Source organism: Aquarana catesbeiana, linkage group LG06 (assembly GCF_042186555.1).
Source record: "Aquarana catesbeiana isolate 2022-GZ linkage group LG06, ASM4218655v1, whole genome shotgun sequence".
Lineage (NCBI taxonomy): Eukaryota > Metazoa > Chordata > Amphibia > Anura > Ranidae > Aquarana > Aquarana catesbeiana.
In genome coordinates, this window is record NC_133329.1 from 96,469,323 (window position 1) to 96,494,164 (window position 24,842).

At 47.6% G+C, this 24,842-nt stretch overlaps 1 protein-coding gene across 1 annotated transcript in view; it reads right to left on the reverse strand.

Annotated features, from left to right (window-relative positions):
- PKD1 (polycystin 1, transient receptor potential channel interacting) overlaps positions 1–24,842 on the reverse strand; it is a 288,453-nt gene that overhangs the window by 40,219 nt on the left and 223,392 nt on the right. The window contains exons 27-33 of the mRNA XM_073636475.1: positions 24,637–24,780; positions 24,347–24,557; positions 22,436–22,562; positions 22,229–22,345; positions 21,662–21,711; positions 19,895–20,100; positions 3,029–3,104 (exon numbers count right to left, since the gene is read on the reverse strand). Coding sequence (XP_073492576.1) covers positions 3,029–3,104; positions 19,895–20,100; positions 21,662–21,711; positions 22,229–22,345; positions 22,436–22,562; positions 24,347–24,557; positions 24,637–24,780 — 931 coding nt within the window. The remainder of the gene's footprint in view (positions 1–3,028; positions 3,105–19,894; positions 20,101–21,661; positions 21,712–22,228; positions 22,346–22,435; positions 22,563–24,346; positions 24,558–24,636; positions 24,781–24,842) is intronic.

Genomic DNA, 24,842 nt, shown 5'->3' on the forward strand with positions numbered 1-24,842 from the left:
AGCCTAGGCCATCTTTATGTAGAGCAACAATTTTTTTTTTCAGATCCTGAGAGAGTACTTTGCCATGAGGTGCCATGTTAAACTTCCAGTGACCAGTATGAGAGAGTGAGAGCGATAACACCAAATTTAACACACCCAGGGGCGTACCTAGAGCATTTGGCACCCGGGGCGGATCCTATATCTGGCACCCCCCCTTTACTGATCATGCCTGTACGCACTCAGCCCCCCTCACACCTCTACGCACTCAGCCACCCTCAAACCTCTACGCACTCAGCCACCCTCACACCTCTACGCACTCAGCCACCCTCACACCTCTACGCACTCAGCCACCCTCACACCTCTACGCACTCAGCCACCCTCACACCTCTACGCACTCAGCCACCCTCACACCTCTACGCACTCAGCCACCCTCACACCTCTACGCACTCAGCCACCCTCACACCTCTACGCACTCAGCCACCCTCACACCTCTACGCACTCAGCCACCCTCACACCTCTACGCACTCAGCCACCCTCACACCTCTACGCACTCAGCCACCCTCACACCTCTACGCACTCAGCCACCCTCACACCTCTACGTACTCAGCCACCCTCACACCTCTACGCACTCAGCCACCCTCACACCTCTACGCACTCAGCCCCACTCACACCTCTACGCACTCAGCCCCACTCACACCTCTACGCACTCAGCCCCACTCACACCTCTATGCACTTAGTCCCCCTCACACCTCTATGCACTCAGCCCCCCTCACACCTCTATGCACTCAGCCCCCCTCACACCTCTATGCACTCAGTTCCCCTCACACCTCTATGCACTCAGCCTCCCAACACACCCGTAGACACTCAGCTGCCCCCCCACACACACACACCTGTACACACTCAGCGTCCCCCCCACACACACACACCTGTACACACTCAGCTGCCCACACACACACACCTGTACATACTCAGCTGCCCCCCCCCACACAGCTGTACACACTCAGCTCCCCCCCCACACAGCTGTACACACTCAGCTCCCCCCCACACACACACCTGTACACACTCAGCTCCCCCCCTCACACACACACCTGTACACAATCAGCTCCCCACCCCCCCCACACACACACACACCTGTACACACTCAGCGTCCCAGCCCCCCAACACACACTCCTGTACACACTCAGTGTCCCAGCCCCCCGACACACACACACACACCTGTACACACTCAGCATCCCGCCCACACACACACACACCTGTACACACTCAGCGTCCGTCCCCCCTCACACACACACCTGTACACACTCAGCGCCCCCCCCCCACACACACACACACACACCTGTACACACTCAGCGTCCCCCCCACAAACACACACACCTGTACACACTCAGCGTCCCCCCCCACACACACACACCTGTACACACTCAGCGTCCCCCCCACACACACACACACACCTGTACACACTCAGCGTCCCCCCCCACACACACACACCTGTACACACTCAGCGTCCCCCCCCACACACACACACCTGTACACACTCAGCTGCCCCCCCTCCACACACACACCCCTGTACACACTCAGCTGTCCCCCCCCACACCTGTACACACTCAGCCCCCCCCACACACACCTGTACACACTTAGCTCCCCACCCCCCCCACACACACACACACACACCTGTACACACTCAGCACCCCCCCCACACACACACACCTGTACACACTCACCGTCCCAGCCCCCCGACACACACTCCTGTACACACTCAGTGTCCCAGCCCCCCGACACACACACACACACCTGTACACACTCAGCATCCCCCCCCCCCCCACACACACACACACCTGTACACACTCAGCGTCCGTCCCCCCTCACACACACACCTGTACACACTCAGCGCCCCCCCCCACACACACACACCTGTACACACTCAGCGTCCCCCCCACACACACACACCTGTACACACTCAGCTGCCCCCCCCACCCCTGTACACACTCAGCCCCCCCCCCACACCTGTACACACTCAGCTCCCCACCCCCCCCCCCACACACACCTGTACACACTCAGCCCCCCCCCCCCACACACACACCTGTACACACTCAGCTCCCAAATCAGAAACACACACACTTGTACACACTCAGCTCCCCAATCTCCCACACACATTCCTGTACACACTCAGCTCCCCACCCCCCCACACACACCTGCACACACTCGGCTCCCCCCCCCCACACACACACCTGTACAACTCAGCTGCTCCTCCCCCCTGTACACAAACAGCCTCCTACCTTCACTTGTACTCACAGCCCCTACTTGTAAGGTGGTCTTCCTAGTCCCAGGTCCTGTTTCTACATGTCCCTGTGAGACACAAGAGGAGCTGCAATCCACGAGGGGTGCACATGCAGGAAGCAGCCAGAGGTGGCAGTAAAGAGCCCGACTGTGAGCTGAATAACAGAGGAGCATCGTTGCTGACACGCACAAATATAGAGAGTCAGCCGCAGCTACAGAGCAACCGCCTGCCTTGTCCCGTCCCTGGTAGCTGGCCTGATACCCCCCAATGTGCGATACCCGAGGAGGCCTGCCCCCCCGCCCCCCTCATAGGTACACCACTGACCACACCTGAGCCCTTGTAACACTAACAAGTCACATGACACAGGGGAGGGAAAATGGCTAATTGGGCCCAATTTGGACATTTTCACTTAGGAGTGCACTCACTTTTGTTGCCAGCAGTTTCAACATTAATGGCTGTGTGTTGAGTTATTTCGAGGGGACAGCAAATTTACACTGTTATACAAACTGTACACTCACTACTTTACATTGTAGCAAAATGTAATTTCTTCAGTGTTGTCACATGAAAAGATAGAATAAAATATTTACAAAAATGTGAGGGGTGTACTGTAGATGTAGTCTTAAATATTTGTTGCCCCTTCCAGACATAAAACATTGCATTTGAAATGAATAAAGGAATGGCAGCTTAAACCATACAGGGCCTTATCCATCAGAAAATAAAATACAGTATATTGTAACGTAATAAGCTGTATGGCCCCACAAATGTACTCACAGGTCTGACAAAAGATCTGTCTCTGTACGGGAAATCCTCCGCAGGTCTTGGGGGAGAGACATGCTGCTGGCTCCATCTTTACAAAACACAAGAAATAACTGGTTAAGATTTAGCAGTTTCTAATATACTAAGCATCTGTTCTTTCCACGTTTTTTTTAAGGGTTAAAATACAATGTTAAAGCGGAGGTCCACCCACCCCTGCAAAAATTAAAATCCAGCAGCTACACATACTGCAGCTGCTGACTTTTAATAATAGGACACTTACCTGTCCTAGAGTCTGATGGCGGCACCGCAGCTGATGTTTCCATCAGTTGTCGGGTGCTAACGCTGCCATTGCCAGTAAGGGAACCCGGCCTTGTAGCATTACGGCTTCACGTCGGGTCCCTACTGCGGGAGCCACCGCTGTTCTCTCCTACTGGCCCGGCAGTGGGGGAAGGAGGAGGGAAGAGGAGGGAGCCGAGCCGCTGACGTAATTCGCTGCGGCCTGGACTCCCGGAAGTGGGGACAGGGTACCTGTCAAAGACAGGTATCCGCTCCCCCCGAAAGGTGCCAAATGTGGCACCGGAGGGGGGAGGGAGGAGACAAATGAGCGGCAGTTCCACTTTTGGGTGGAACTCCGCTTTAAGGTAGCAACATGGAAAGTTGGGCCGCTGGTCTCACACACAAGCAGTGGTTCAGGTCTCCAGCAGTCCAATGTGGACTCCTAACATGGCTCCAAATAAGGGCACTGTTTAGAGAGCTAGAGTGCTGTGGATTGGAGCAGTGTGTAGGGGTGCATCCGACCATATCTCCAAGGTATTTCATTCCTTGCTGCAGCTTTTAGGAACTTAAAAAAATAAAAATAAATTATAGTGTATACAGTTAGGTCCATATATATATTTGGACACAGGCACAATTTTAGTTTTTTTTCAAGTATTTACCAAAACATATTCAAGCTATAGTTATATAATGGATATGGGCTGAAAGTGCACTCTCTCAGGTTTATTTGAGGGTATGTACATCCAAATAAGAGGAAGGTTTTAGAAATTAAAGCTCTTAAGAATAGCCATCCCCCTTTTTCAAGGGACCAAAAGTAATTGGACAATTGTATCATAAGCTGTTTCATGGCGAGGTGTGGGCTACTTCTTTATTATTTCTTCATCAATTAAGCAGGTAAAAGGTCTGGAGTTGATTCTAAGTGTGGTATTTGCATTTGTGCTGTGAACTTACATCATGGGTTCAAAGGAGCTGTCCATGCAAGTGAAACAGGCCATTGTAAGGCTTCAAAAATGAAACAAATCCATCAGAGAGATAGCAGCAACATTAGGAGTGGCCAAATCAACAGTTTGGTACATTCTGGGGAAAGAAGAACGTACTGGTGAGCTCAGCAACATAAAAAGGCCTGGATGTCCACGGAAGTCAACAGTGGTGGATGATTGCAGGATCCTCTCTATGGTAAAGAAAAACCTATTCACAACATCCAGACAAGTGAAGGACACACTCTCCAGGAGGTGGGCAAACAGAGCCTAAAGTATGAAAATTGTGCCTGTGTCCAAATATATATGGACCTAACTGTATGTTACTGTATATGCAGCCTGAATCACAGTTATAAATAGAGAACTCAACTAAGCTTTAAAAAAAACTACGGGGTGCAAAAGAAAAATCATATCCACCTTGCTGCCTAGAGCTGCAGCTGTCCCCCGCCAGCTCTAAACCAAGAACTGAGTGATCAAAGACCACTGATCACTCAGTTCTCAAGTCTGCTCTGAACACAGAGTGGTGACTGTCAGTCACCATTCTGTGCTCTGCCCCTTCAGCGCTCACTGGAGTGCCAGGATGAGGAGGGGCAGGAGAGGCCGGCTCAGGCTCTTAGTGGCACGCTGAGAGGCTGAGCAGACTGCCACCCCATACATCTGGGTGGATCTGGACATTATTGTCAGGATCCCTGCAGAGCCTAGACTGGCTTGGTGACTGCTGAACTTGGGTCACAGCTTTGGCCATACTTCTCCTTTAACAGCTTCCCGACTGGCTCACGCCGATATGCGTTGGCAGAAGGGCACATACAGGCAGATTAACGTACCTGTACGTTGCCCTTTAAGAAGCAGTTTGCGGGCGCGTGTACCGCCGCGACCTCTGTGAGTGTGATCGCGGGTCCCGTGGACCCGATGTCCATGAGGATACCCACGATTGTCTCTCGGAGAGGAAGAATGGGGAAATGCTGATGTAAACAAGCATTTCCCCGTTCAGCCTAGTGACAGGATACTGATCACAGCTCCCTGCAATCGGAGCGGTGATCAGTGTCATGTAACACATAACCACGTCCCCCCCAGTTAGAATCACTCCCTAGGACACACTTAACCCCTTCACTGCCCCCTAGTGGTTAACCCCTTCACTGACAGTCACATTTACACAGTAATCAATGCATTTTTAATTGCACTGATCGCTGTATAAATGTGAATGGTCCCAAAATCGCGCCAAAAGTGTCCGTTCTGTCCGCCATAATGTCGCAGTCATGATAAAAATTGCTGATTGCCGCCATTACTAGTAAAAAAAAAAAGAATAATTAAAATGCCATAAAACTATGCCCTATTTTGTAGACGCTAAATCTTTTGCGCAAACCAATCAATAAACGCTTATTGCGATTTTTTTACCAAAAATATGTAGAAGAATACGTATCGGCCTAAACTGAGGGGAAAAAAATGTTTTTTTATATATTTTTTGGGGATATTTATTATAGCAAAAAGTAAAAAATAATGTGTTTTTTTTTCAAAATTGTAGCTATTTTTTGTTTATAGTGCAAAAAATAAAAACCGCAGAGGTGATCAAATACCACCAAAAGAAAGCTCTTTTTGTGGGGGAAAAAGGACGTCAATTTTGTTTGGGAGCCACGTTGCACGACCGCGCAATTGCCAGTTAAAGCGACGCAGTGCCAAATCGCAAAAAGTGCTCTGGTCTTTGGGCAGCTAAATGGTCCGGGGCTTAAGTGGTTAAATACCCAGTCCCAAATGTAGATTCTTCTTTCCCTTCAACCCCCACTGGAGATAAAAGAAATAGCTAGTATTTCCAGGAATGGGGAGCATGCGACTGTGTTCCATTCCCCCCACAATGCAGTGCTGGGTTCCTGAACTTCCAGTTACTAGGCCTGAACATTGTCCTGAAGGAGCAAGTAGGGAGACTTGAACCCTGTGTTAGCTTTCATCTTTAAGCATGCACAAGTTCCTTTTAATTTCCAAGCTTTACATTGACCTTTTACATTTCATGAGTCCTTGTCATTGCCATGCAATGATTTCTGAGTGTGCTAGAAAATCTCTGAACAACCGGATACCAATATTGCTAACAATCCAAAACTGACCAAAATTCAGACCAAATACTAATGAAGTAAAGTGAAAAACAAATGCACAAAATGTCTCAAACCTCAAGAAGTGGCAGCCAACATTATTGGATGTGTCCCCACAAATTAAATATTGTATTAAATATATAAATGTGGCGCTAACTCAATAAATGCTAATAAGCAAGCAATAAAAGCAATATTCACATAATCAATAAATCAAATCAGGTCCATAATTATAATCCAATCAGTGAAATAACAATCCAAATTCATAGAAGTGCACGTGCAAAAAAAAAAAAAAAAGTAAAATCCTTGATTCCAATAATCAAAAGTGCATGTGCAATCAAAAAATGAATCACCATAAATTTGTTGATAGTAGATGTGTAGCAGTCAAGTGCAGGGAGAATATATATCGATTATTATAATGCGTATTCACAATTGCTTCCACCATCCATAATTCATCAATAGTGTGCCCCAGCCTCTCACCTCAAATAAAAACCCCAACCAGCGCTTCTGGTAATTGTGATCTTTTATGGCGGTTTCCGCTCTACTCTTCTCCTTACAGGCACCAGGCAAAGGTGTAAGCAGTGTTTGGGGATAAGTATAAAGCAGTGTTTTCCCACTGTGCAAAATACGTCTTTCTGAGTATCCTCCACTCAAGAATTTGTATGCATGTGATTCCAACTTTAAAGCAGAATTTCCATCTTTCTGGATATAAATCACATAAATGAATTTAATTCACATTTACTTGCATTCAGTTCTCGTCACTGTTTGGACACAATTCAAATTCTTGCTGTAACATCGTTAGGTACCTCACGATTGGTCTTGACCTATCACATGCACGCTGAGGAGTGGAGCCCCCTATTCACCTCAGGCGGAGCTGGTGTGAGGGAGTAGGAGTGTTCAGAAAGACAGAGGGAAGAACATCCTGTGCAAGCTCTAAACTAAACTGACTTGTCAGTGCTTACATAGGACTTCAGGACTTTGGACACCTTCCTAGAACCCATGTGATAGGTCAAGACCAATCATAAGGCACCTAATGCTGTTACAGCAAGAATTTGAATTGCGTCTAAAGAGTGACGAGAACTGAATGCAAATGCTAGATAAAGGAATAATGGACTTTATAGGCACGTATAAAAAAATAGGATTTTTTATAACATCTTACCTGTAAAATCCTTTTCTTTTGATATACATCACGGGACAGAGCCTCGATAATTACTGATGGGTTATATAGGGTATCACTAGGTGATTGGACACTGGCACACCCTAAACAGGAAGTTAAACCCCCTATATAATACCTCAGTTTTGTAGCAAAGCAATATACCGTATATACTCGAGTATAAGTCGAGTTTTTCAGCACATTTTTTTGTGCTGAAAGTGCCCCCCTCGAGTCAAGCACTTTTCTACAGCAAAAAATTTCATTTTCCGAACCGACTTTGGGGCCCCGTATCTCAGGGCCACTTTGCTAGGAACCCCAAATTTGGTGTGCAAATCCAGTGGAACTGGTACCACAACATATCCAAAGCTGGGGTTCCTAGGACCAAGTGGCCCCGAGATACGAGGCCCCAAAGCCGGTTCGGAAAATGAAATTTTTTGCTGTAGAAAAGTGCTTGACATTTTCTGAACCGATTTTTGGGGCCCTGTATCTCAGGGACACTTGGTGCTAGAAACCCCAGTTTTGAATATTTGATGGTGCTAGTTCCACTGAGTTTGCACACCATATTTGGGGTTTCTAGCACTAAGTGGCCCCGAGATACGGGGCCCCAAAGTCGGTCAACTGTGTCCATCTGTAGCAATGTCATTTCGGGACCATTTGGGTTCAGAGACCCCAAATTTTGGCTGCAGCTAGGGGGCTTCTAGGAACCCTTAACTACTGAGTTTGAAGTTTGGGGGACCTATGGCTGCAAATGGGCACAGTGAGACATGCAAATGGGCACAGTGAGGCTGCAAATGGGCATTGTTGACCCTCTTTTCCACTTACAGTAGCTGTGCATTTCTCACCCTCGTCTTATACTCGGGTCACTAAGTCTTTCCCATTTTTTTGTGGTAAATTAGGGCCTCGACTTATACTCGGAACGACTTATACTCGAGTATATACGGTAAGTTTATTAGAAGTGGGGCGGGACCTCTGTGTCCCGTGATGTACATCAAAAGAAAAGGATTTTACAGGTAAGCTGTTATAAAAAATCCTATTTTCTTTCTCGTACATCACGGGACACAGAGCCTCAGTAATTACTGATGGGACGTCCCAGAGCAATGCTATTTGAGGGGAGGGGACCACACAACGTAGGGTGTAATCAGACCTGAGGACCTCGTACTGCTGCCTGCAGCACACTACGCCCAAAGGCGATATCCTCATGCCTTCCCACATCCACCTGATAAAATTTGGTGAATGTATGGACTGAAGACCAGGTTGCAGCCTAGCAGATTTGAGCCATAGAGGCCCGGTGATGCACAGCCCAAGAGGCACTAATCGCCCTTGTGGAGTGTTCACTGATTTGAAAAGGTGGAATTTTTTGTTTCAAACCGTAAGCCTGAATAATCATTTGTCGAATCCATTTCGAAAGGGTAGACTTTGACGCTGCCTGCCCTTTATTGGGACCTTCTGGTAGTATGAACAAAACATCCCTTTTGCGAACTTGAGCAGTTGCTTCCAGATAGGCCTTGACTGCCCTTACTACATCCAAAGAATGTAGTGACCTTTCTTCCTTGGAACAGGGATCTGGAAAAAAGGAAGGCAGAACAATAACTTGGTTTAGATGGAAATCTGAAACCACCTTTGGTAGAAAGCTAGGATGAGGGCGCAATACCACTCTATCCTTATGCATGATCAAATAAGGCTCTTTACAGGAAAGGGCTGCTAACTCTGATACTTTTCTAGCAGAAGAAATAGCTACCAAGAAAATTAACTTTCTTGTCAACAAGACCAAGGGAATCTGACGTATAGGTTCAAAAGGCTGTTTCTGTAAAACAGACAGAACCAAATTCAAATCCCAGGGGTTTAGGGGCGCTTTAACTGGAGGATTAAGATGCGTTACCCCTTGCATAAAGCTTCAGACCAAAGAATGAGAAGCAAGTGGTCGTTGAAATAACACTGATAAGGCTGAGACCTGGCCCTTGATGGTACTCAAGGCCAGCTTCATCTCTAATCCTATTTGTAGAAAGTCAAGAATTCTACCAATGACATATTTTCTGGGATGCCAACCCATGGCTTCACACCAGGATACATAAGTCCTCCAAACTCTATGATAAATCACTCTGGAAGCTGGCTTCCTAGCATTGATTAAAGTAGAGATCACAGGACCTGAAAGCCCACGACTCCTCAGAACGTGGGTCTCAACAGCCAAACCGTCAAATTTAGCGTTTGTAAGGCAGGATGGAATACTGGACCTTGAGATAATAGGTCTGGATGTGATGGTAGGGTCCATGGGGAACCCACTGTCATTCTTACTATCTCTGCATACCAAGCTCTTCTGGGCCACGCTGGGGCCACCAGAAGTACCGACTTCTTTTCCTGCCGGATCCTGCGAAGGAGCCGTGGCAGTAGCATAATCGGAGGAAACGCATAAATCAGTGAGAACTGATGCCACGGAGTCACCAACGCATCTGTCCCGTATGCAAGAGGATCCCTTGTTCTTGCCACAAACTTGTCGACCTTGTTGTTGATCCTGGACGCAAAGAGATCTACATCTGGTATCCCCCATCTTTGGCATATGGCCCAAAAGACATCGGGGTGAAGAGACCATTCCCCCGGGACTAACCGTTGGCGACTCAAATAGTCCGCCTGCCAGTTCTCTATCCCTGGAGTGAAAACTGCCAATATACATGGCACATGCTTTTCTGCCCAGACTAAAATCTGGTTCACCTCTCTCTGAGCTGCAAGACTCCTGGTGCCTCCCTGATGATTGATATAAGCCACTGCTGTGGCATTGTCGGACTGGATCCTGACAGGGCAACCCTGTAGCCTGAGAGTCCAGGCCCTTAGGGCTAGATATGCCGCCGGACGTCGCTCTGCCCCCCCTCCTTTGACCACCCCTCCCGCCCCCCTCCTCTTTTTCAAAAAACTTGCGCTTCCCTGCGCGAGACGACCCTCCCGGACAAGCGTGGAGGGGAGGCTGGGGTGGAGGAGGAAGGAGAGAGGCCGGCAGATGATGGGATCTGCCATTAGTAATAGCGGCGGTAGTGCGATATACTACCGCCTTTCAGACCACCACGGCCCCCCTAATCTTGGGGGGAATATCCCCGAGGAAGAGCCCCCCCCCATCCCATCCTACCTGGAGCTCGGCTGGAGGAGCTGTGCAGCGTGAACACTGAGACAGACAATCAAGCATGTGAAGGTATGTGCTCTTGGCAGCCCCCGGTGGCGACAATAGGCATAGCATACATTTACTTAAAGGAGAAACCTACTAGAATTAAAAAAATAGGATTTTTTAAAACAGCTTACCTGTAAAATCCTTTTCTTTCGAAGGACATCACGGGACACAGAGCCACAGTAATTACTGATGGGTTATATAGGTATCACTGGTGATTGGACACTGGCACACCCTATCAGGAAGTTCAACCCCCTATATAATCCCTCCCCCTTGCAGGGATACCTCAGTTTTGTAGCCAAGCAATATAGTGTATTAGAAGAGGGGCGGGACCTCTGTGTCCCGTGATGTCCTTCGAAAGAAAAGGATTTTACAGGTAAGCTGTTTTAAAAAATCCTATTTTCTTTCTCGAACATCACGGGACACAGAGCCACAGTAATTACTGATGGGATGTCCCAGAGCAATGCTACCTGAGGGGGGGGAACCACGACCAAGTAGGGTGCAATCAGACCTGAGGACCCTGTACCGCTGCCTGCAGCACACTACGCCTAAAGGCGATATCCTCATGCCTTCTCACATCCACCTGATAGAATCTGGTGAATGTATGAACTGAAGACCAGGTTGCGGCCTTGCAGATTTGAGCCATAGAGGCCCGGTGATGCACTGCCCAAGAAGCACCAATAGCCCTTGTGGAATGTGCCCTGATCTGAAACAGAGGAATCTTCTGTTTCAAACCGTAAGCTTGAATGATCAACTGTCGAATCCATTTAGCAATGGTAGCTTTTGACGCTGCCTGTCCTCTATTGGGACCCTCTGGCAGCACAAACAAAACATCCGTCTTGCGGATCTGAGCAGTTGTCCCTAGATAGGCCTTAACTGCTCTTACTACATCCAACGAATGTAGAGATCTCTCTTCCGGAGAACAGGGATCTGGAAAAAAGGAAGGCAGAACAATGTCTTGGTTTAAATGAAAATCAGAAACCACCTTCGGTAAAAAACTAGGATGAGGGCGTAGTACCACTCTATCCTTGTGTATAATCAAATAAGGCTCCTTACAGAAAAGAGCTGCTAATTCTGATACTCTTCTAGCAGAAGAGATGGCCACCAGAAAAATTAACTTCCTTGTCAACAAGACCAAAGGAATCTGACTTATTGGTTCCAAAGACTGTCTTTGTAACACAGCCAGGACCAAGTTCAAGTCCCAGGGGTTTAGGGGCGCTTTAACCGGAGGATTAAGACGCATCACCCCCTGCATAAAATTTCGGACCAAAGAATGCGAAGCAAGTGGCCGCTGAAATAATACTGATAAAGCAGAGACCTGGCCCTTGATGGTACTCAAGGCCAGCTTCATCTCTAATCCTAATTGTAGAAAATCAAGAATTCTACCTATGACATATTTCCTGGGATGCCAACCTCTGGATTCACACCAGGTTATATAAGCTTTCCAGACTCTATGATAAATCATCCTGGAAGCTGGCTTCCTTGCATTAATCAAGGTAGATATGACAGGACCTGAGAGCCCACGACTCTTCAGAACGTGGGTCTCAATAGCCAAACCGTCAAATTTAGCGTTTGTAAGGCAGGATGGAACACTGGACCTTGAGATAACAGGTCTGGGCGTACCGGTAGGGTCCACGGGGAACCCACCGCCATCCTTAGTATTTCTGCATACCAAGTCCTTCTGGGCCAAGCGGGGGCCACCAGAAGTACCGACTTCCTTTCCTACCTGATCCTGCGAAGGAGTCGTGGTAGTAGCAGAATAGGCGGGAATGCATAAATCAGTGAGAACCGATGCCACGGAATCACCAACGCATCCGTCCCGCATGCAAGAGGATCTTTTGTCCTTGCCACAAATCTGTCTATCTTTGTGTAGAATCGGGATGCAAAGAGATCTACATCTGGAACCCCCCATCTTTGGCATATGGCCCAAAAGACGTCGGGATGCAGAGACCATTCCCCTGGAAGTAACTGCTGGCGGCTTAGATAGTCCGCCTGCCAATTCACTATTCCCGGGATGAAAACTGCCGATATGCATGGCACATGCATCTCTGCCCAGACTAAGATCTGGTTCACCTCCTTTTGAGCAGCTCGGCTCTGGGTGCCTCCCTGATGATTGATATAAGCCACTGCTGTGGCATTGTCGGACTGGATCCTGACCGGACAACCCTGTAGCCTGATAGTCCAGGCTTTTAGAGCTAAATGTATCGCCCGGATCTCCAGAATGTTGATGGGTAAGGTCCTCTCTGTCTTGGACCATATCCCTTGGACCGCAGCCTGTTCCAGAACTGCTCCCCAACCTGACAGACTGGCATCTGTTGTTACCACCGTCCAGGTAACCGGTAGAAAGGATTTCCCCTTCTGCAGGTTCTCGGGTATGAGTCACCAATTGAGGCTCTGACGCACCGCATGCGACAGGCGCATCGGAAAGTCTAATGCCTGAACCTTCTTGTTCCAGGTCAACAGAATACTGTGTTGCAGCATTCTTGAGTGAAACTGAGCATAGGGAACTGCTTCGAATGAAGACACCATCTTCCCTAGTAGCCTCATACAAAGGCGGACTGAGGGACCCTTCTTGGTCCTTACTGTCAGAATCAGCTCTCTCAAAGCAGTGATCTTTGCCTGGGGTAGAAATATTTTCTCCTGGCTTGTATCTATAATCAGACCTAAATACTCCAGTCTTCTTACTGGTTTTAGGAAAGACTTTTCTAAGTTGAGGATCCAACCCAAGTGTTCTAGATACCTGACTGTGGTCCTCAAGTTTCCATTCAAAGAGGCTACCGACCGGTCTATCAAGAGCAGGTCGTCTAGGTATGCTATGACAGCTATACCCTGAGCCCTTAATCTGGCCAGAGGAGGAGCCAAGATTTTTGTGAACACTCGAGATGCAGTGGCTATCCCGAAAGGCAGAGCCACAAACTGGAAATGGCGCCCTCCTACCTCGAAGCGCAGAAACTTCCGATGAGCAGGAAAAATGGGCACATGCAGATATGCATCTCTGATGTCTATTGATGCCAGAAATTCTCCTCCCTGCAGGGTGGGAACTACTGTTCAAATTGATTCCATGTGGAAGGATTGAATCCTTAGGAATCGGTTCAGATCCCTTAAGTCCAGAATGGGCCTGACATCCCCATTTGGCTTTTGGACCGTAAAAGGGTTGGAATAGAAGCCCAATCCCTGGTCCTTTGCGGGAACTATCATAATGACCTCCTGCGACAAAAGTCGCCCTAACGCTAGAAGGAGCGACTGGTACTTCTCTGGGTCTCTGGAACACCTGATCTGAGGAACCGAGGAGAGGGGAATTCCTGAAACTCCAGCTTGTACCCTAAGGTTACCGTGGAGATTACCCATCTGTCCTGGAAGTCCTCCTGCCAGAGCTCTGAGAACTGTCGCAGTCTTCCCCCACTCGAGTGAGCGGGGGCGCCCCCTCATGCAGAGGTCTTAGTGTTTTGCCTAGTAGGCTTCTTTCCCCAGGACCTCTTTTGTCCCTGGGGTTGACTCTTGTCTCTGGACCCCGATGGAGGCGGCCGTCGAGACTGCCTGGAGGCTGAAGCCCCCGGCGCTGGAGAAAGAGTCCGTTTGAAAGAGGGACGCTTACTCTTCTTCTTGACAGGTAAGAGAGTGCTTTTCCCACAAGAGATTCTCTTGATATAGTTATCCAAGTCCTCTCCAAACAACCTTGCACCACGAAATGGAAACCCAGCCAGTAGCTTCTTACATGGTGCTTCGGCTGACCAATTTTTCAACCATAGGATTCTACGTATATGCACCAACCCCAGTGAAAGACGGGAGGTTTGCACGATAGAATCTCTAATGGCGTCAACCACAAAGCATAAGGCCGCTGGAAGGTTAGCAAACCCCTGGGCCTGCTGTTCAGGTAATACTTTGATGACCTGCTTAACATGGTCTCTTAAGTATTGACAGACTCCAATCGCTGCTACTGCAGGTTGGGCCACTGATCCTGCTAAGGAGAAAACATCCTTCAATAGGGATTCCATCCTTTTATCTACAGGATCCCTGAGCATCTGAGCATTGTCTACAGGACAAGTCAGGCTATTATTTACGGAGGAAATGGCGGCATCAATAACCGGTATTCCCCACATTTTAATAAACTTTTCTTCCATCGGATAAAGTGTTGAAAACTTTCTCGGCGGAAAAAAACGTTTGTCTGGGTGATCCCACTCAGAATAAATAAGCTTTTCAAGTAAAGTATGAACAGGAAAAGCATGTGCTGCTTGGAAAGGTTTCAGTGACCCCAAAGCAGAAGAGGATTCTTTAGCAGTTTCAGGTATGGGCAACTTAAATGTGGAGCGGACCAATCAAGTGATGACCTGCACTAAGACTTTCTCCTCTTGGGAAGTCGCAGAGGGTCCCTCTCCACCTGAATCCTCCGAAGAGGAATCATCCATCCCATCCCGATCCTCTGAAAGGGATTCATCTCCTTTATCCCAGAGCTCCTCTGTCTGAGGGTCTTGGGGAACAGAGGAAAGCCTAGTGCGTTTTCTTCCACTGAGTGAAGACATAATCACGGCCATTAATCTTTCCTCTAGACCATTAATGGTTGAGGAAAAAACCTCTTGTGTAATATATACAGGGGCTGAAGTGCCAGAAGCAGGTGTAGCCCCTGACCCCGATGGCTCTCCCTGGCTAGCCGTCCCTGGCCCATCTTTAGGGGGGGAGGATGCTGCCGACAGGGGGCCCTCAGAACCTGAACGAGATCCCCTAGTGTCTCTGGTTCCTGGGGTGCTTGAACCTCTTCTACCCATAGTGCAAAGCAACAAGGTGTGAGGTATACAAATGAACACTGCCCGCTGAGCGATGTAGTCTGGCTAAAAGCCTTGCTACCCAATGCTCAGTCTGGGGTTACTTCAGTAAATGCTGCCTAGGAGAATGCCTGTGTCCCACCTTACATGCGACCGTCAGCTCTGTGTCTCTCAGAAGGCTGTGTGCACCTGTACAGAGTGCCTCTAATAGCCTGCAGCTGGCCTGAGTGGGGAGTCTAAGCACTCAGTGCTGACGTCCCGCCCCTCCCCCTCTACCGCCCCCCTTCGAGTTTTGAAAAAAATAGGCGCTTCCCACGCTGGCCGACTCTCCTGTCATGTCTCAGGAGGAAGGCTGGGAGCGGGGGGGGGGGGAGAGACTGGTACAAGATCTGCCTGAACGGCTAGATTCAGAGATGGTGGCCATTAGGCCGCAGAGTCCGGGTGGTATAACCACTTTCTAGACCCCTGCGACCCCTCTCTAGCCTGGGGGGGAACATTCAAACATGAGAAATCCCCCTTTCCACCTTACCTGTTTGCAGCCTGCTTGATACGCTGGGACATAAACAGCGATTACAACACCTGAGACAGACATGTCAGCATGTGTAGGTTTGTGCTCTTGCAGCCCCCGGTGGTCACAATAGGCATAGCATGCATTTACCTTAAAGGAGAAAAGCCACTAGAACTCAAAAATTCTGTGGAATCTCCTCTTACCTTATCCAGCCGCAGGGTGCTGTTTACACAGACCCAATCTTCACCTCTCACGGTGGGCTCCGTTTGAAAAAACTGTCAGAGACTGGGGCCCCCATCAGTAGGGGGATCCAACAGTTCTGGGACCGTAAAGCACCTCGCCAGAAATTAGGAAGTTTAAAGCCATTTTCTGATCTGCGGGGTCTAGCTCTCTAAAAAGAGAAGCGTTACGGGTAAAACCTCGTTTCTTCGGACACGAGGCCCGGGTACCATTCAATTCGGCCATGAAAAGACACTTTGAATGGATCCGCCAGTATAGGATCTTAGGATATTCCCTTTGGAGCTCAGCACAGGACATCTTTACACGTCCATCACCTAAGACACTGGCTTAAAAACTGAGGTATCCCTGCAAGGGGGAGGGATTATATAGGGGGTTGAACTTCCTGATAGGGTGTGCCAGTGTCCAATCACCAGTGATACCTATATAACCCATCAGTAATTACTGTGGCTCTGTGTCCCGTGATGTTCGAGAAAGAAATTCTGTGGAATCTCCCTTACCTTATCCAGCTGCAGGGCAGGGGCGGATCCAGGGGGGGGGCAACAGGGCAATTGCCCCCTCCGAGATTGTGTTTGAGTGGGTGGGCAGGGCAGGCATCGCTGTGGGTGAGAGAGCCGGCGGGCGGCTCCACAGCTGAGAGCACGGGCGGCTCCGTTAAGTGAACAGCTGTGTGCGGCTCAGTGACAGTTAGTTTGTGAGCGGCTGCAGTGCTGGCCAATCAGGGAGCCGGCGGGCAGCTCCACAGCTGAGAGCACGGGCGGCTACGTAAACAGCGGTGTGCGGCTCAGTGACAGTGTGAGCGGCTGCTGGCCAATCAGGGAGCCTGCGGGTGGGGGAGCAGAGAGATAACATCATCTCTCACCGCCCAGCGCCGCCCTGCATCCCTGCAGTTCCGCCCACACTGTTGAAAGTACAGGCAGCCGCGGCAGCAGAGAGATTACATCATCTCTCTGCTGCCCCCCCTGGGGCGGATGGAGCGCTGACACATCCGCTCAGGATGAGCCCTGTGTTTGCTCTGCTCCCATCGCTCTCCCAGTGGCAGCAGCCAGCCCATTCCTCCCTGCCCAGCACTGATGACAGGGGGTCACCAGTTAAATAAGCCTGACTCTGACTGGGACACAGCAGACAATTATAGCAGGCAAGTGACAATCCGCAACCTGTGGCATGGGACGTGGCAAGTGACAATCTGCAACGTGTGGCATGGGACGTGGCAAGTGACAATCTGCAACGTGTGGCAAGTGACAATCCGCAACGTGTGGCATGGGACGTGGCATGTGACAATCCGCAACCTGTGGCATGGGACGTGGCAAGTGACAATCTGCAACGTGTGGCATGGGACGTGGCAAGTGACAATCTGCAACGTGTGGCATGGGACGTGGCAAGTGACAATCCGCAACGTGTGGCATGGGACGTGGCAAGTGACAATCTGCAACGTGTGGCATGGGACATGGCAAGTGACAATCTGCAACGTGTGGCATGGGACGTGGCAAGTGACAATCCACAACGTGTGGCATGGGACGTGGCAAGTGACAATCCGCAACCTGTGGCATGGGACGTGGCAAGTGACAATCTGCAACGTGTGGCATGGGACGTGGCAAGTGACAATCTGCAACGTGTGGCATGGGACGTGGCAAGTGACAATCTGCAACGTGTGGCATGGGACGTGGCAAGTGACAATCTGCAACGTGTGGCATGGGACGTGGCAAGTGACAATCTGCAACGTGTGGCATGGGACGTGGCAAGTGACAATCCGCAACGTGTGGCATGGGACGTGGCATGTGACAATCTGCAACGTGTGGCAAGTGACAATCCGCAATGTGTGGCATGGGACGTGGCAAGTGACAAGCCGCAACGTGTGGCATGGGACGTGGCAAGTGACAATCCGCATCTAGTGACAGGTGACGTGGCAAGTGACAATCCCCAACATGTGGCAGATAACAGTGGCAAGTGACACGCTCGGGGCTCCCACTGATTCTATGGTGAGTTGAACCATTTCATTTTTTATAACCATGTAATAATAGTAATAATGCGCTTCAATCATCCTGACACCATAACAACCATGGTGCCGTGATGATTGAAGCGCTAACACCAGCCATTTCCCCGTTAAATTTACCCCCAAAAAAACGTATTTTCTGGCAGTGCCCCTCCCGAGACTAGGCTCTGGATCCGCCCCTGCTGCAGGGTTCTGTTATAAAGACACAATCTTCACCTCTCACGGTGGGCTCCGTTTGGAAAACCTTCAGAGACTGGGGCCCCCTATGGATAGATATAAGGCTAGAAAAAACAAATTCTGAAACGCGGGGTCCAGCTCTCTAAAAAGGGAAGCGTTACAGGTAAAACCTCGTTTCTTCGGACACGAGGCCCGGGTACCATCCAATTCGGCCTAGAAAGGACACCTTGAAATGGATCCGGTTCGCCTGGCTTGCCCCAGTATAGGATATAGGATATTCCCTTTGGAGCTCAGCACAGCACATCTTTACACGTGACCAACACCTAAGACACTGGCGAAAAAACAGGTATCCCTGTAAGGGGAGGGATTATATAGGGGGTTGAACTTCCTGTTTAGGGTGTGCCAGTGTCCAATCACCTAGTGATACCCTATATAACCCATCAGTAATTACTGAGGCTCTGTGCCCCGTGATGTATGAGAAAGAAAGTATACATTTTTAATAATTCACATAAAGTACATACATATACAACAAAAGCAATATGGGACACCGTGTTCAATCCCAGAGGTGACACTACAGTAATACTTCCTGTGTGGCAATATGGAGAAAATGCCCACACTGTGATGTAGCGTTCCTCTTGGTGAGTCCCACAGTCCTCATAGGTTAAAAAGAATTGCTTGCACATGTTTTACAAGTATTACTGTAGTGTTACCTCTGGGATTGAACATGGTGTCCCATATTGCTTTAATAGAACATTTTTTTTGTATATGTATGTATTTTATGTGAATTATTAAAAATGTATACTTTTTTATACATGCCTATAAAGTCCATTATTCCTTTATCTAGCATTTACAATTTACATAGGATGTGCCACACCTATATTTAGGTGTTTGATTGCCACCTTAGGGCAATGCAAGAAATTTAGTTTCAGAGAACTGAATGCAAGTAAATGTGAATTAAATTCATCTATGTGATTTATATCCAGAAAGACGGAAATTCTGCTTGGAAGTTGGAATCACATGCATACTAATTCTTGAATGGAGGGAGTGGAGGAGACCAAGTTTGACGTATTTTGCACAGCGGGAAAACACTGGTTTATACTTATCCCCAACCATTGCTTACACCTTTGCCTAATGCTCTAAGAAGAAGAGTGGAGCGGAAACCGCCATAAAAGATCACAATTACCAGAAGCGCTACTAGACCCATTGGGGTCTTTATTTGATGTGAGAGGCTGGGGCACACTATTGGTGGATTACTACTATCAACAAATTTATGATTATACATTTTTAGATATTAATGCACTTTTGATTATTGAAATCAAGAATTTAACTTGTTTTTTTTGCAGATGCACTTTTTGCACTTCTAAGAATTTGGATTGTTATTTCACTGATTGGATTATAATTATGGACCTGATTGATTTATTATGTGAATATTGCTTTTATTGCTTGCTTATTAGCATTTATTGACTTAGCGCCACATTTATATATTTGAGACCAAATACTACATTCTCTTCTGAGTATGTTGTCTACTCTAACTCGCCCATTTCATGTTATCACTTCCATCATTGTATGCTCACCTGATGCTAAGAAATGACATGGCATGGATGGGGGAAGGCCTAGTACCACATTGTCCTCCTCACTGGGATGGCAGCTGCCATCTAACCCAAGGTGTTGACTACTGCGGTGTTTCTCCAGTTTCTGGATGCTGTTCCCCATGATGGTCGGGTCACTTAGTAGGTCTGGCCAGCTGAGCATACCATCATTGGCACTCCACTGAATGAAACTGCACAGATAGAGACATACATGTTAACTATACCTTCCAACTTTCTGAGATATGAAAGAACTCCTGTTAGCACAAAGAATGTACAGAAAAGGACACCCCACTCCGACACCTCCATTTGCACAAGTTAGGAAGAATTAATACACAAGTTTTTTTTACTACTAGTTTTCTTCATATTGAAAATTTTAAAATAACAAATGTGAAGTTTATTAAAAGGTTTAAGGTAGTTTGACACCTTTTGGTAAATTATAAAACATTTTTATAGAGGTCAATACATCAGACCAAAAAGAGGGACAACTGAGGAGGAAAGAGGGACAGAGGAATTTGGTTCTATAAGGAGGACAGTCCATCCAAATGAGGGACAGTTGGGAGCTATTATCATAATTGGCAAAAAACTACAAATCTATTAATATATGCAGCAAAAAGATAATGAAATCCAGTGGACCTTTTGACATAGTTAACCTCTTTGCTCTGAGCGCATGCAAATGTGCGGCCGCGCCTTGACGCAGAGCACCCGTATATTTGCGCGCCCTAGCGCTGATAGAGCTGTGCCGAGAGCGGCTAACTGAAAGCTCCCTGTGACCTGGGAAAAGTGTGTGGGCCGCTTGGGCTCGATAGGGAGGGAGTATATAGACAGTGCATCTGCAGCTGCTGCCAGAGTGCTGACAGGGGATGGAGCCCATCCTGGCTCCTGCAAAGATTCAAGGGAAAAAAGTAACCCCTGGAAGTCGCACATCTATCCCTTGTAGGGATATGGAATTCATGCGTATGGGGAATATTACTCCCCATTCCCTATCCCCATGTCTAATCTCTTGGGGGGGGGGGGAGTGAAATGCGTTGAGGACTTGGCCTGGTCGGAGTCCAGGCTGAGGTTGCCACTCTATTCATTGCAGCAGTACCTCATAGATGTACGACTTCCAGGGGTTACGTTACCTTTCTTTCCTTTAACAGAAAGCTCCCGTCTGCTGCTTGCAATCGGGAGCTTTCCGATCATGCGACCGCTGTGACAGACAATTATGGGGGTCACATGACCATAAGCCATGCCTCCCAGCATTCTAAAGCCCTTAAAGGGCCAGCAGGCACTGGCTTTAAGGGGTTAAAGCGGTTGTAAACCGCTGGGCGCTTTTTTTTTTCCTGCTAGGTAAAGGCATAATGTACTAGTATGCATCACATACTGGCACATTATGTGAAACTTACCTGAAAACGAAGGCCACTTCAATCTTCACCCGTCTTGCTTCTGGGTTTGCGGACTTCAGCTTTGTGACTGGCCGGTGATGACGTCATGGTACAGGGCTCTGAAGAAATGGCACGCGTGGCCGTTCCTTCAGAGCGCATGCTCCAGTGATGTCACTGGCTGCTAGTACAGTAAATATCCCCTAAACGGTACAGGTTTAGGAGATATATACACTACCTATAGGCAAGCCTTATTATAGGCTTACCTATAGGTAAAATTCAGAGATGGTAGTTTACTTCCTCTTTAAATAAATGACAACAAAGAAGCGATGAACTCTGAAGACCAACGGAGATACAAGAACCACAGATAAATACAAGTCCAGGAACTCACCCCTTTGTGTCATCCACAATTATTTCTGTTTTGGTCTGGTCAGAAAATCCCTATGAAGATGAGGAAAGAGATTTCATCACCACATCACAAACACTTTACAATTTTGGAAATGTTTACACTGATGTCCACAACAACATCACATGATATTAATGGGGACATAGATTCAGGCAATCTGACCATCCATGTGATATAAGTCAGTTGTGAATGATGTAGGGCACACAGTAGACATTTTTTTGGCAGTTCTTTCAACCAGGTCCACTTTTTCATCCATTGTAGTGTGTTTTTGGAATAGCTCTTTCTGTTCCTACACCCTGTGCCTTGGTGACAACATTAACATAATCCAGAAATCGTAATCAAGAGTGGGCACAGTGTGCCTATGAAACTCCTGCTAGGCTCCTGTAGGGCTATAAGAACAGAGGGTGCCTAAGCACTGTCACACGTTTGGTTGTGGCCTGCTGCTTCTAATCTTAAATTCTATGCCAACTCATATTGGCTTTATTGAATTGCTTTGTCACATGTACATGTGTTTTGAGAACTATCCAACTATGAATGATGTGACATCCTCACCTCTCCATGTATCCCTGTATATGTCATAAAAGAACTCTCCATCAACATATTGTCCAGGTAGTTATCTATTTCCAAGGAGTTCTGATCGAAGTATGTGAGGGACGGCCGGACACAGGTCTGTGGGAAGAAAGTACACAATATAGACCATGCTGTGATATATGAGAGGGACACAATTAAATGTCCGCTAGTAGACACCAGTCAACTCACCTTGCTGCGAGCTCGCCTGAATAGGAAGAGGATGAACAGGTAAATGGGATAGACTAAGACACTTGTCACCAATCCTACAGCCACTGAGTCCACACTGAGGGGAACCACCTGAGACACCGCACCATCCCTGTAAGAGGGAAAAATTTGTTCTTTACTTAATACTACAAGAAAAGGAAAGGGATTACCTAGTATTACAACCAACAAAGAGTCACCCATTGCAATAAGATAATATAACAAAACTTATAATAGTATGCAATGAGAATATCCACATTCTTTTGTAAGCCCAACGGTGACTGGTTCCCTTTAAGGCAAACCTGTGATCTTCCCTTACATGGCAAAGCAACAGATTTGCTTTAAAGTGATTTTAAAGCCAATTTTTAAAAAATAAACAAACATGTTATCCTTACCTGCTCTGTGCAGTGGTTCCTTCAGAGGTCTGTGCCGTGGCCGTGACTCCCACGTGCACGCACAGGAGTAATGTCATCGCAGCTCAGCCATTCAAGAGCCCGCAAACCCTGAAGAAAGTCCAGGCGAAGATGGAAGCCTCTGCAGTGGTGACAGCGCACTGTTGGAGGGCTTTGTTTCAAGGTAAGTCTTTCATAATGTGCTAGTATGCGATGCGTACTAGCACATCATGCCTTTACCTTGCAGGGAGACATCTTTTTTTTTTTACGTTTACTACCGCTTTAGGATAAAAAAAAAAAATCTTCTGCCTTTAGAACCACTTTAATCCCCTTCCCATTACAGATGATACTTACTTCTGCAGAAGGACTAAAAGCAAATACCCGCTACTTCTGGATATGGAAGAGCATGTGACAGCTCTGGGCCAAGCCATGCTGTCACAGGGGTGTAAGCAAAGTTATATATTTCTCTTAAAGTGGTTGTGATAATTAGATGTCTAATCAATGTTTTGATGTTGTGTGGTAAAGGGCTGGGAGCAGTGTGGGCAGTAGGGTGGTAGAGGGAATATAAAATAAAAGTTTTTTTCTTTCTTTTCTAGTACTATGTGTTACTACATGTCATTTCATGATGCTGTATCTGTTTTAAATTTGGTAATATGAAATTCAATAAAAAAGGAAAATAATGGAAAAGTGGTTGTAAATCCTTACATATGCCCACTGAAGTGACATGCACCGAGATTAAACAAATCCTTCTACATAAGTTGTACTTATTTATCTGTAGCCACTTCTCCTATACAGCCCTTCAAAGTACACAGATCAAAGGCTATTTTCTGAGCCCAACAGAACTGAGTGCAATCTGAGACCTGAGCGGAAGGAATGGACCCAACTTCTACCCAGTCTCATAGTGAAACATGCACAGCTGAGGCTGTCAAACACTTGCTGTGTGCTGGTGGGAATGGGGGGGGGGGGCAGGGGACATCTCACGGGAAACTTTGATGTTGGCATAGCCGGTCAGAAGTGACTCGGGCAGATGGCAGAGAGAAGACAGAGCAGGCAGAACTGACCTTAGGTGCTTTGGATCGAGGCAAGAACATACTGGGGGATGTGCTTTGTCCATTTTTAATTTCAGAGGATTGGAGCCACTTCCGGTAGCAAGGGAAAAACATAAAGGCTACTCCTGCTCATCTCTACTTCAGAAGATACTAGTTGTCTGGCTGTCATGATGACCATTTTACTCCAATGCTTGGTGTCCTGATCCAGAACTAGTAGGCAGATGATGTATAACTTTTAAAGGTTGGTGACTCTAAAGGTATTAAAACCATGGTGTCAACATATCAGCCAGGCAAGCAGCATTTTCAGCAAGTTGGCCATGACAGCCCCCATATTTCTCATATGACAGGTTTACTATAAATGGCTAGGAAAGCACCTAACAATAAAAAAAAATCCTAAAAATGGGACTAATACATTAAAAGCAATTTATGTAGTCTAAGGAAAAGGGAGGTACACCCACCCATGATTCCGATCTCCCACAACGCCATACCACACCGTGTTGGCACACAGGAAGAGGAAGATAAGAACTGCACAGCAGGTGGCTCTCTGAACGCGGGTGAAGCGGCTACGTGGCGGTCGGTCCCACATAGACAGCCAGACGTGTTTCTCCGAAATGCCTCTCTGCAGTTCTGCCACAAAAATTCGAGAGAACCTCTTCAGCTCCGTCTCACCTGAAATACAAACATCCTGTCAGTGTGTATCCAGAAAAAGTAATACAAGCCACCTAAAGGTCATATAAAGATAACTCACTGGCAGCAAAGATTTCCTTCTCCACCCGCCGGCCACTGTCCTCCTGACCTACAGACAGCCAATCATTGACTAAAAAGAAGTAGCTTTTGCTGCTTTGCAGGTCTCGAATGATGACGTGTTGCACATACCAAGATGGACTGAGCCCTGAGACCAACACAGAAATATCAGCATCACAACTCTATCACATCATGAACATGACATAAAAT